The sequence below is a fragment of the Malus sylvestris genome, chromosome 12 (genome assembly GCF_916048215.2).
Source record: "Malus sylvestris chromosome 12, drMalSylv7.2, whole genome shotgun sequence".
NCBI lineage: Eukaryota > Viridiplantae > Streptophyta > Magnoliopsida > Rosales > Rosaceae > Malus > Malus sylvestris.
The window spans coordinates 2538580-2552230 of record NC_062271.1 but is presented as its reverse complement, the minus strand read 5'-3'; the positions used below and the strand labels follow the sequence as shown (position 1 = coordinate 2552230).

At 35.4% G+C, this 13651-nt stretch overlaps 1 protein-coding gene across 1 annotated transcript; it reads left to right on the top strand.

Annotated features, from left to right (window-relative positions):
• Window positions 1-10646: 10646 nt before the first annotated feature.
• On the top strand, window positions 10647-12165 carry LOC126593782 (uncharacterized). Its single transcript, XM_050259895.1, has 2 exons — window positions 10647-11782; window positions 11992-12165. Exon 1 carries the CDS (start codon window positions 10735-10737, stop codon window positions 11614-11616), a length of 882 nt encoding a protein of 293 aa, XP_050115852.1. The 5' UTR covers window positions 10647-10734; the 3' UTR covers window positions 11617-11782; window positions 11992-12165.
• The last annotated feature ends 1486 nt before the right edge of the window (window positions 12166-13651 follow it).

Genomic DNA, 13651 nt, shown 5'->3' with positions numbered 1-13651 from the left:
GTAATTACAACTACCCTGCCTATATTTTCTCTCAAGTTCATATAATCAAATGAACTATATATATTTCTTTAAAAAAAAAGAAAAAAGAACTATATATATAAATATATCATGTAATCTTTTAGGAGAAACTTTTAGGATGTCGAGAACACATTCCAATACACTAATTATTATAATATACGTGTTTAGAAATTTATTTTTTCAAATATCTAACAATTTGTATTATGACATTTGGTGTACTGAACCATGTTCTCGACATACTGAAAAATCTCTCACCTTTTAGGTGAGATTATAGCTTGAATTGTTTGTACCATATATAACCGTAGACCTGGCATTCGTGTCGTGTTTTTCGTGTTCGTGTTGTTTTCGTGTCATACCCGATATCTTAACGGGTCGTGTCGTGTAACACCCGTAAAAATAAACGGGTAAAATGACCCGACTCGATAATATGACCCGACGCGTTAAGGAAAATATATTTTAAATCAATAAATAATTAAATGAAAAACATAATACTAAATAAGTATATACATACCATATTGTCACATCCAAAACATAAAAACACAATTTTCTTTTAAGTATATTTTCACTTACCTAAAGTCTTTAATATTTTTTTAATTAATGTAGAAGTGTAAAAAAATATATAGAAAAAATATATATAAACGCTTGTAACGACAAGTTTTACAACTTTCATGATTAGCTTAACTTCGAAATTCACCACTATAATCATATAAATCATAGATCAAAATTTAACCGTTGATTGTTGTTTACATTTACGCTTCATTGCTCTCATCAAATTTTGTTTTTTCAGATTTTCTTTTTTTGAAAACTTGATCTATTATAGGATGCAGGAAGATGAACGGTTTGAATCGTTGATATTATATTCAGAGTTTTACAGTTAGTGAAAATATTGCTTGATGTTTATAAAGATTCTACAAACTATATGACATCGACTCATATTTCAGTTAACCGTAAATATCGAAACGTGTTATCAAAAATCTAAACCATTCACCTTCTTACATCCGCCAGATGATAATGTTTTCAAAAAAGAAAATTTTAAAAATGAAATTCAGTAAGAAGAATAAAGCATAAATGACAATCGACGGTTAAATATATATTTAAGGTTTATGAATTATAGTGTTGGATTTCGAAGCTGACTCATTTTTTTACATTTTTTACACTTCTACAATAATTATTATAATATACGTGTTTAGAAATTTATTTTTTCAAATATCTAACAATTTGTATTATGACATTTGGTGTACTGAACCATGTTCTCGACATACTGAAAAATCTCTCACCTTTTAGGTGAGATTATAGCTTGAATTGTTTGTACCATATATAACCGTAGACCTGGCATTCGTGTCGTGTTTTTCGTGTTCGTGTTGTTTTCGTGTCATACCCGATATCTTAACGGGTCGTGTCGTGTAACACCCGTTAAAATAAACGGGTAAAATGACCCGACTCGATAATATGACCCGACACGTTAAGGAAAATATATTTTAAATCAATAAATAATTAAATGAAAAACATAATACTAAATAAGTATATACATACCATATTGTCACATCCAAAACATAAAAACACAATTTTCTTTTAAGTATATTTTCACTTACCTAAAGTCTTTAATATTTTTTTAATTAATGTAGAAGTGTAAAAAAAAATATAGAAAAAATATATATAAACGCTTGTAACGACAAGTTTTACAACTTTCATGATTAGCTTAACTTCGAAATTCACCATTATAATCATATAAATCATAGATCAAAATTTAACCGTTGATTGTTGTTTACATTTACGCTTCATTGCTCTCATCAAATTTTGTTTTTTCAGATTTTCTTTTTTTGAAAACTTGATCTATTATAGGATGCAGGAAGATGAACGGTTTGAATCGTTGATATTATATTCAGAGTTTTACAGTTAGTGAAAATATTGCTTGATGTTTATAAAGATTCTACAAACTATATGACATCGACTCATATTTCAGTTAACCGTAAATATCGAAACGTGTTATCAAAAATCTGAACCATTCACCTTCTTACATCCGCCAGATGATAATGTTTTCAAAAAAGAAAATTTTAAAAATGAAATTCAGTAAGAAGAATAAAGCATAAATGACAATCGACGGTTAAATATATATTTAAGGTTTATGAATTATAGTGTTGGATTTCGAAGCTGACTCATTTTTTTACATTTTTTACACTTCTACAATAATTATTATTAATTTTACCCTCAAATAAAAAACATTATTCATGAAGGTTTGGAGGATTTTAAAAATCTAACCGATAATACAAGTGTAACCATTATCTACTCGTGGAGGAATAATGATGAATCACGAGTGTTTATATATTCTTTCACATTTTTCATATGTGTATGTATGTCTTCTTAGTTCTTGCCTATACAAATACTATATTAGTTTATTTTAATTTTGGACAACAACATGTTAAGTAAAATTTATCCTCGTAATGATAATAAGGAACTCTCATAATAAAAATAAATAATGACAAAAACTTTTTTTTTTAAACTTATATAGAATAATAATACAAAACTATATATTTAATATAGAATATATTGTATATATTAATATGATTATTGTATTTTATAATAAATCTTTTAGTAATTAAACTTTAAAATTATCAAAATAAATTTTTTCTTAACGGGTCGAAACGGGTTACCCACATGTTACCCGCGTGTATACCCGTTATTAACGGGTTCTTAACGGATCATCCGATAATGATCTGATAAGTTAACGTTTTGATCCGAAATCCGTTATTTTCGTGTCGTGTCAGAAACTGCTCGGTCTATATAACCGATTCTGAATTTATCGATTACTTGTTACCATCTAAGCCATCACTCAAGAATTTACTGAAGCACATGAATTAAACCCAAATAAATGAGCGCCACAACACGTGGCAGATACACCTATTGACTATTCCCGTAACCAATGAGAGGTTTTCCTTTGACCTAGAAACCAATCACCGCAAGTATGAATGCCACAACAAACCTCATAAATTTCTAATTTCCCAAGTTTAAGAATCTCCAACAACCTCACTTTTATATAAAATAGAAACACCTATTACCTTTTATAGTTAACCATCATTTACTATCTTAAACACTCTTTGATAACTTAAACATCTGCGGTTTTTTGCCTTTCGATACTTTGTTTCCTTTGTGGATCACCTAACATCTCTACCTACTGACAAACCTGCAGATGTCAACTTCATTAACAGTTGGTTAATTATTGATCCAACTTTTATGCATATAAAGTTATCAACGCTAATGATTGCACACTTATCTCCGCACTTAGGCTAGTGTTCTACTTATTTCACCATTCTTGTTCTCTCCGAAATTATATTATGTATACATACACTCATATGTGCAATACTGGTATATATGTATGCTTGTATGTAGTGTATGTAGTGGTAGTTTTAAGATTTTAAAATCGGATGATCCTGATTAGGTGCTAGTCAGGCGACGGGTCTAACGCCTATACACCTAGACATGACCTAGACGAACTAACATAATTTAAGAAAATTTATTGTATATCCTATAAATAAGTCTCTATTTACACTTTAAAAAAAATATATTTATATTGAGAATTTGAGTTTATTATTTTAATTAGGTTTATTATTTGACAATACCATACAAAAATATCAGTTTTTCCTTTAGTATTTTAGTGAATTTGATGGTATGAAATGAAAGTTTAAGTGATTTCGAATTCGTAGTACTTTACGAAATATTTTTCAGATGTCGTATGAATTTATAATGAATTTAAAAAATAAAAGGTGTCAAACATATGGTACAAAAAGCCCTGATTGAGTAATACATCATCCCTTATTAATTAAAATGCTAGTGGCACAAACTAATTGGACAACAATTTTTAAAAAAATGGAGAGTTTGTCACGTGAGAAATGGAGAGAGAAAATCTTTTTTCTTCGTTGGAACCAAGGCCCAAGAATAGCAAAGTCATGGTGGTCTTCTCCTGTTCCTCTTCGTCTAAAATTAGATCTTTCTTATTGGTTCAAAGCTTCTGTTGCACAACATCTGCACAGCCATGGCGGTCTTCTATGTCCACCACCTGCCTAAACCGTTTGGGTGGTCCTCAAATATCCTCACATGCGCTTCTTCGAATTACCGACTGGTCCCAAAACCACCAGAGTCTATAAATGGATCCACCCCCTGCATGTATATATGTGGGTTGGTATATATACGAAAAAAAGAAAAGAAAAAGGAAAATACATATACACTAGTGAGATAGAAGGGGCCGGCCGGGGACATGCATGGATGGACTCTCATACGTCAGTGTGTGATCATATGTCATATGAGACATTGCAACCCAGATAATGTTAACCAGTAGGAGACATAGCAACCCATCACATGCAATCACGCATATTGCTGCTGCAAGTTAATAGCTAATAATTTTGTTTCCCCTGATTTTAAGGGCATCCAAGCACGCCATTTGCCCTCCTATATATATATAATTCAAGGCACAAAATTGACCAACCAACTGCCTTCCAATCTCTTAAAATGATTAATTAGCTGGTGATATTAAGGCATGGGTTGTCTCATACGATCCGAGAGAGATATTGCTAATTTCCCTTATTCTTTCTACTAGTGATTTTTGCACATTCTTTTTCACATTTCGCCATTTTATTTTGTATTTTATTTTTTTATTTATTCAATTTACTTGCTGAAGAATGAATATAAAGGAATGAATTAAATTCGCTTTCCAAGAGGTAAAGTAGAGCGAAAGTTTCTATACTTATATTTCTAATACGAGAAATTTCTATATGTACCTAAACCCGTTTTAGTTATCATTACGAGATGATTTAGTGGTTGGTGATGAATTTCATGTCCATATTCCATACGCTATGTCCTAGGTTTGATTTTAGCATTGGTAAATCACAATATGGTGGCCAAAACAATGTTAAAATGCTTTTGGGAGTCTTCTCGGTCTCTAAATGGTGGACTGATGTGGCAAAGCCACCAGCTGGTCCTTTTTTTATTATTAAAAATATAAAATTAAAAAAAAAAACCCTTTTTAGTATACTACGTAGTCACTTCACGTTCATAAATTAAAGTAATATCACGTCATCCTAAAATAGTAACACCACATCACAGTATGACAATTACATTTACATTCTTTTGATAAAGGTCAATTCAATTAATAATACATGGTTGTTATTGAAACCATCTTCAAGTAATCAAATTGTCTTTACTCATGAGGCTTGGCGGTGGCACATATTCGAAGGTGAAAGAGATCCTTTCCGAATCTCTTCCACCAAGGCCATCAGATCAAGTGATCTGATCTTTTGAAATTTCATCCAACGGTCAAAAGTTATTATAGTTTTTAAGGGATCAAAATAGATGGGCTGTTGGTTGAAATTTCAAAGACCCATATCACTTGATTCAATGGCCTTAGTGGAAGAGATCCAGAGAGGATCTCTTTCCATTCTAAGGTATATCACCTGACCTGGATCATTAGAAGCAGTTAAATAACCAATAGGATCATTTCCAGATTTTCTTTGTGAAGATCCTGAGGATTGGTAAATCATGTCCGTTCATCGTACAACATGTGGTCGGTTTTTGTAAAGTACTGTTTGTGTTTAATTTTAAATAAAAAAATTAAAATGATTTCTAACCTCATAAACATACATGATTCACGGATTTTCCGAAATTGTCATAAAGAGAATCCGGCGAGGATCCAGCTAGGATTTGGATTCGTTAAATAAAGAATTAACGCAGCAAGTTGTCATGGAACTGATTAATCTTTTTAATCTGATTTGAACTTATTTGTTATTAGATTTCGTCATCGAAAAAGGATCCTCTCCTGATCCCTTCCACCTAATCTTCCTCATCAAACAATCTGGGTCCTTGAAATTTCATCCAATGGCTAAAAACAGGGGCCCACTTTTAAAGTTATAATAACTTTAGCCGTTGGATCAAATTTCAAGGGTCCGAGTTATTTGGTGAGGAGGACTAAGTGGAAGGGACCCGAAAAGGATCCCTTTCCATCGTCATCAATTAGGTTCAGACATTCAGGAATCTTTTTTTTTAATTTTTTATTTTAATTGAACTTTTATTTGAGAAATTTCTCTTCCCAACTTATATATCATTTTTCTCGGCCACCCAAAATTTTGAGGTAAATGTTGGTAATAGGTTAAAACTGATGCAACAATTCATACTCGATCAGTCTTAATCTTTACTTCGTTTACAAAAACGAAAATGTGGGTCTTCTCAATTTTCCCACTAGTTCCACGAACAATGTGGTTCTTCTCAATCTTCCAAATCAAAAATTTCTTTGGTCAAATGGAGTTAGGTGTATGTACTTAAAATTGTAGGCGGTTCAAGTTTGAAAATATGAAGACTATGAATTATGTTCTTGTTGACCCTAAAAACTATCTAGCCTACGTGGCGCACATGCTGGTCGAATGTGGGGCATGCCAACTCGTCGGCCGAGCTCGGCCGGAGAGTAAAATATATTGATGCAGCGTTGGGTACGCTGTTGACTTCTTGATCTCGCGACTGCGGCTGAGGAAGGAACACGTATCGGCTTTTAGGTTCTAGAGCCTAAAGACAAGGCTGCTAGTTCTGCAAAGTTCAATATTAAATTCGGCTCTTAGTGTGCCGAATGTAGTAACTTAGCAATACCTTACTTCGTCGAGAAGGCTAATGAGAAGAAATCTTCCAACAAGGACTCAGAAACCCTTATTGGCCAAGACTTGGATAAATAACTAGTCGGTCTCGAAGCAGTGCTATTTAACCAAACTGAAGGTACTCCTTAGTTGGTTGATTCTAAAGCTCCAGTGCTGTTTATCCAAACTGAAGATGTTGCCGGTTGCCTCCACATTGTTGTTTCTCCAAACTGAAGATGTGTTGGCAGGAACAAAGATAAAAATCTCAAAGTGTTTGAAAGGTTTGCACTGGGCAGTTGTGTGTTGAATTGGAGGGGCTTTGAATGATGCACTCCCCTCTCTATTTATAGTAATGACTTCCTCCATGGCGAAGTAGAATTTAACTCGGACTAGAATTCCTTAACCCAATCTTATCAGGTATCGACCAATCATAACCCCTATAGGACTTTAAACCAAGCTCTTTAATCACTCAGATTCATCCCTTGATTCACGGCATCTTTTCTGACTCAAAGCATCCTTAATTTTCGAGAATCCTCACTGTACTGGGATTTGATCACCTAACCCCTATCCAGATAAAACCATCTCCTGATAGGATTCGGCCGAACTCCAGTCGGCTCAGTGGGCTCAGGCCATGACAGAATATTCCCAGTATCCCTTTCTGGACCGAGAATAACTCTAGGCTCAACCCAAAGCGTTATTTCGGACCCAAACAGTTTCACTAGCAAAAAAATGCACTTCAGACTTATGTTTTTGAAAATAAGTATATCTTGCTGGATGGAATAATTATTTATTTAAACGTGCTAATTGGGATGGAGCTCCTAATAGTTGAAGAGGCTTTACTAAAGGAGCTACGTTATTGAAAACGAGTCTTGCTTGTGGGCGCATTGGCTTTGGTGAGAACACTGTATTTTGAACTAATTATTGTTCCTTTTATTCTAAAATAAATTGTGGATCACATTGTCAACACTTCATTTAATCAAGACAAAGGTATTTGGAATAAGACTAGTGATGAAAATTTCACTGTTAAATCTGCTTATAATCTTACTTTACAAGTGTCTGAATGCCCAGATAGGAGGTGGAAGTCTGTTTGGCAATGGCATTTTACCTCCTAAAGTGAAATATTTCTTGTGGCTTCTTTTACTTGATAAACTCCTCACTAAAAATCAATGCTTTAAGAGGGGGTTAGTTGTTCATCCTTCGTGCTACAAATGTGTGGGAGTCTGTAAGTCTATTGCGCAAGTAGACAGAGATTGCCTTATTGCTGTTCAGGTATAGCAAAGTGTCAAATTTCCAATTTAATTTTTTTTACCCTTGAGGATATCTTTGAATGGGTGCATGATAAATTTTGTTCGAAAGGCTCTCTTCCTTGATCAATTTGAATGGCGTCTTGTGTTTTGTGTCACCTGCTGGCTCATCTGGTACTAGCACAATAAAAGCACTTTTTAGCGTGATTTTGTCTTCCCAAGTGATCCCAAAATTATTACTTTCGCATGGTTGCAAGCTAATATTATTACCTCTCATAAGACACCCAGAACCCTTTGCTTCTTTTTTTCATTGGGAACAACCTCCAGAAAGGTGGTTTAAACTCAAGGTGGAAGGTTGGAGAAAAGGCTCTCTTAAATTTATTGGAGCATGTGGGATTCTTAGGAACTCATTTGGAGCTTGGCATGTTGGGTTTTGTGTTAATCTTGAGCCTGAAGAGATTCTCAATGCTGTAATTTGGTAGATCTTTTTGGGATTACAAATTACTTAGAGTAAAGAGGTTGCTGATTCCGTCATTGTTGTCCAACTGATATTACATGGTGCCACTGACATCATTCTCTTGGTGAATTGATTCATTGTCGTGCAATGTTATATTGTGACTAGGAATGTAAGATTCAACATATCTATCGTGAGATAAATTTTGTTGGTGACGGGTTGGCCAACCTAAGCCCCTCCATCCTTTGGGTCCAGTCTCTTTTGAGCAAGCTCCATCTTCTTGTAAGTAATTATTATTGTCTAATATTTCTCGAATCTCTCGATTACGCGATATTATTTTGTGGTTCGTTTGTCGGGCTATTAGCCCCTTTGTTTAACAAAAAAAAAAATTAAGAGTAAGAATGTGATGCCACTTCTTTTCTCATTTTTCATTTCATTAATGGATTGTGAGAAACTAACATAACATAAAAACGAGTAATGTTGTTTAAACATGCAAACAGACACATTTGTTGTCACGTTTCTTAATACATATAAAAATGAAGATCAAAGTGAAAAGAGAAAATAAAACTATATACAACAAATAGATATCTTATGAGCTTACATAAAAAGACACATATTGATAAATACCGACAATAAAACAGTGGCTAATGCTTGAGTGGAATGACGAGGCAGACAACGTGTACTTATCCGAATTAGAGTCAAAAGTAAAACACGAGAATTCCAATTTGTATTCACTAAATTCCAAAACAAATTATTCTATTTGAAAAAATAGTTACGGATGGTTTGACAAATGATTTTAATTTTCATCGACCAAATGTGGTATTTTTCACATTAATTGGAATAATATCCATTATTTTTGTTCCAATGAAGAAAACCGAAATAGGTTTGTATGAAACAGATTACGGAAAAGTTAGAATCACTTTCTGACAAACTAAAAGCACTTCTTATGATATTCGACGGGAAAACAAGCATCCTATAGAAAAACACGTTAATGCTTCTTCAGGCAGAACGGAATCAGAATTCTAAAGTGGGGTGAGTTGTTCTAATTTTTTTTTCTTTCTCATGCAAAAACAAGTACACGTATAGACAAATCATTTCTTCCTCATGGACAAACCAAAGATTTTAATGATTTTAAAAATTTAGAAGAGAAGTGAAAAATTGAGATAATTTGGTATCAGAGTCAATCCCTGGCCGGAAGTGTGCTGACCAGGACGTCGGGCCCCTAAGGGGGTGGATTGTAACATCCCACATTGCCCAGGGGTGATGATCCTGTAAACCTTATATGTATATTCTCATCTCTACCTAGCACGAAGCCTTTTGGGAGCTCTTCAAGTTTGATCGGAACTCTGAAGTTAAGCGAGTTCCTGCGAGAGCAATCCCATGATGGGTGACCCACTAGGAATTTCTCGCGTGAGTTTCCAGAAACAAAACCGTGAGGACGTAGTCGGGGCACAAAGCGGATAATATTATGCTACGGCGGAGTCGAGCCCGGGATGCGGTGGGGGCCCGGGCAGGGATGTGATAAAGAATGCAACCGCTTCTTGAAAAAGTATATTTTAAACGAAACACATAATATGTCTTTATTCTTAAAAACACTTGAAGCATTTTTCTTGTACCAAAAACTATATTGAACTTTTTTTTGCCAAAGCACCTCTCGAAAAAACACACAATAATCGCTTTGTACTTTGGTGATCTAAAACGCTTTTAGTTATTTTCGATTTACGTATAGCTTTTGACGAATATGATTTTTATGGAAATTTCTAAGGTTTTCTAGTGAAATTGCAAGCCAAGCCGTTTTAAAAGCCGAGCCATAAAGAACTAACGAAAAGAAAAGGAACCAACGAAAGAAAGGCAGCAAGCAATCAGCGAATGCGTAAAGCAATTCAGCGTTTTGTATCATCCGCGTTCGTATTCTTTTGACGATAAAGTTATACTTTTTTAACCTTTTCGAAAACTAGGTTTCCAAAACGAAACCGTGGAAGAGAGATTTTTAAGTATGATCCATACATAAAGTAGTATATCACGTGTAACTATATAAATAATATGATATGTATACTAAAAAATTAATAACTTAAAAAATAAAATTTATTACCACTTTTATTGAAACAAGTAGTATACTATCTGTGTTCCCATGATAATTAAAAATTTCTCACCATGAAACACGAGTCAAACAAAAATAAATAAATTAAAAGAAAAATAATTATTATAAATAAGTAAATAAGTAAATAAATAAAAATACGAAAAAGGAAATTCTTATTTCTCATCTGAGACTTGGAAGACTTTGGAGTTCGTAAACAACATACCTTTATAAATGCTTCTTCCTCCTCACACCTTCCTCCACAGCCTTCTCTCTCTCTCTCTCTATTCTTTCTCTCTCTAAATTTTCACAGGTTTCTTTTTCTGCGATATGCCACAAGTTGATTTGGAAACACTAGTTTCGGCGTGCGCTGGTGGCTCAATGGATCGGAAAATCGCCTGCGAGACGCAGGCCGACGCCACCACCGCCGGACACGGCCGGCCGGAGGATGACGTCGAGGAACAGGAGGTTCCGCCGGATTTCCCGCCGGAATCCTTCTGGCTCTCGAAAGACGCAGAGTACGACTGGTTCGACCGCAACGCCTTCTACGAGCGCAAAGACTCCACCAAAGGAAACTCCAACGCTAATAACTTGAATTCGAATCAAAATTCGCACTCGAATTCAAACTCGCAGCGGTTTTCGATGAACTTGAAGTCGAAGGCGGCGATCATCGGGCTTCCCAAGCCGCAGAAGCACAACTACACCGACACGAAGAATCGGCGGCACTGCAAGGCCGGAAACACGAGGCTGTTTCCGAAACGGTCCGGATCCGTCGGAAAATCGGACGCTCCGATGATCGAGCCGTCGTCTCCGAAGGTCTCGTGTATGGGGAGGGTGAGATCGAAGAGGGATCGGAAGAAGCGTCGGGTCAGGAATCGGCACAGACAGTCGGCCGAGACGTCCATAGAAAAGTCCGTTAAACCGGTTTCCGAGAGACGAAAACTCGGTTTCTTCGCGAGTTTTCGGGCGATTTTTCGTCACGGCGGACACCGGGACAAATCGGCGAAAACGCCGTTCGTGGACGACTTGCCTCCGAGAAACAGCAGCGTGAAGTCGACGAGAGCGCGCGACAGAGCGGCAGCGGACGATGTCGACTCGCTTCCAAGACACAGCGTGGAGAGCGAACCGCCCGGTTTGGGTGGCATGAAGCGGTTCGTTTCGGGTCGGAGGTCCGGGTCGTGGGTGGGCGAAGGCGGTATCGACGTTGCGTAGTTGGTGGGCGTCTCGGAAAACTGAGAGGGATACAGTCACGAGGAAGCAGCAGGTGGGTTGCGGGCGTGATTGGTTGTCTGAGTGGGACCCGCTTCATCCTGTTTAAATCGTGGTTGGGATGACGTGGCACGTTGAATAACGGTTTCCCTCCATACCCGGGTTAGAGGTAAAACGGTCATTTCGGCTACAACGTTTTTCTTCGTTTTTTGTATTTTTTTTTTTTTTTCAATTCATTAGTGTATAAGGTTGTGTAAATAGATATGCCTTTGGATTGAGAGTTGTAAATTTGCTTGTTATTTTGGATAATTACGGGTACAAAAATTGCATTTTCTATTATCAGAAAGCAGATATGACTCGAACTAATTTAACCTGCAGGAACGTAATTTAAACGCGGGTTTATAAGTAAGAGCACATGCACACATTTTTTGTACTCATGTCAATGTGGTTACGTACACATCAACTTGCTTTCGGTGAGTTAGGCACTTTTGCTACGGCTAATTATTGTGATAATTAATTGATTATATATATATATATATATATATATATATATATATATTTTTTTTTTTTTTTATTGATAATTTAACAGATTAGGATTCTTGGAAAAATCCAAGCATTGACCACATGTGAATTGAGGAGGGTAGGAACTTTAGTGGATGGCGGAAAAGGAGTTTTGGCCTACCACACTATAACTTGTGTTGTCTTACCTACTTTTTCGATTTTGGTACTCTTTCTTTTCAAAATAATACAGGTAGATGATTGGGGGTCAGTCTAATGGCGGGAGAAGGGTATTCCCTTTAGAAGGTAAAAAATAGGGAAGTGGAACCTACAAGTACCATTTAATCAAACATTGTACTAATGTCATCTAATCATCATCAAATGAAGGGAAGCATCATAAGAAATTCAAGAAAACTTTTGCTTCGTTTGAGCATTGTGTCGAACACTTAGAGAGATGGGTAAACGGTTAAAGTTGCATAAAAAACCTTTGCTTTTGTAGCACGACAATAGCTCCGTGTGTGAAATTTGTGTGACATATGTAGCCCTTATGTTATGAGATCTAGCTTGGTTTTTTGAAATCCAGATGTTTGATCATAAAATCTTAATTAACAGCTACATGACTTAAATTTAAAATTTACGAAAATATGACAGTTAGATTGCCGCATCATTTTCGGGTCACAATCATGTAGTTTCTTGCGACACATCGGATCTTATTGATCAGAAATTTTAGGTTCATAGGCATATCACTTATCTTATCATGTAACATTAAAAGTTACAGTTTTGATGATTTTAAAATTAATAAAATAAAAAGAAGACTTGGACATGTGCATCATCAAGTCTGTGTTTGGGTTGTGGTCATCTATAAAGAATTAGGCATTCTCGACTTTGAGAGACGATTGACCAGATGATCACTCTCATTGAAAATGTCCACATTGCCCATCTAGCTGAATTGAGATTTTTTTCGAATCTTGCAGTCGAGAGTCGACGAGCCGAATAATTCAAATCATTCATTTAAATCATGCAGCTCTATCAGTCCATCTTACTGATCCATCTCATACAAATTAAAGAATTCGGATCTCGCTCTTCCTCCTATGAGCAACCCGATTTACTCGTTCTTTGACTCCGAACAGCGAAACCTAGAAAGGATCTGAATTCCGTCTAGCTATAGGAAAATGCATTACTTTCCTATTAAATATTAATATTAAATTATGTATTCTTGGAAAAAGTTGATCCAAAAACTAATTAAAAACTCCGCTACCCACAGTTTTTCAACATCGTTGAATCCTTGACCAGTACTTCGAATTAGCATGTCTGCTCTCTCTAATGCTTTCTTGGCTTTAATTTGGACCCTGGTTTTAATCCCCACATTTTTATGTTTTTCATTTTTTATGATTTCTTCCATTTACCCTAGAAAACAAAATTACTTGTGTTTTTTAATCAGGATTTTTTTAGAACAAGAAAAATGCTTTACCATTCTGATTGTTTTCTAAGGTTTTTTTATTTATTTAATTTAATAAATTGTGTGTGAAAAATACGGACT

Bases quoted from the DNA above. Each gene is read 5' to 3' on its own strand.
- LOC126593782 (XM_050259895.1), top strand. From the start codon at position 10,735: ATGCCACAAGTTGATTTGGAAACACTAGTTTCGGCGTGCGCTGGTGGC.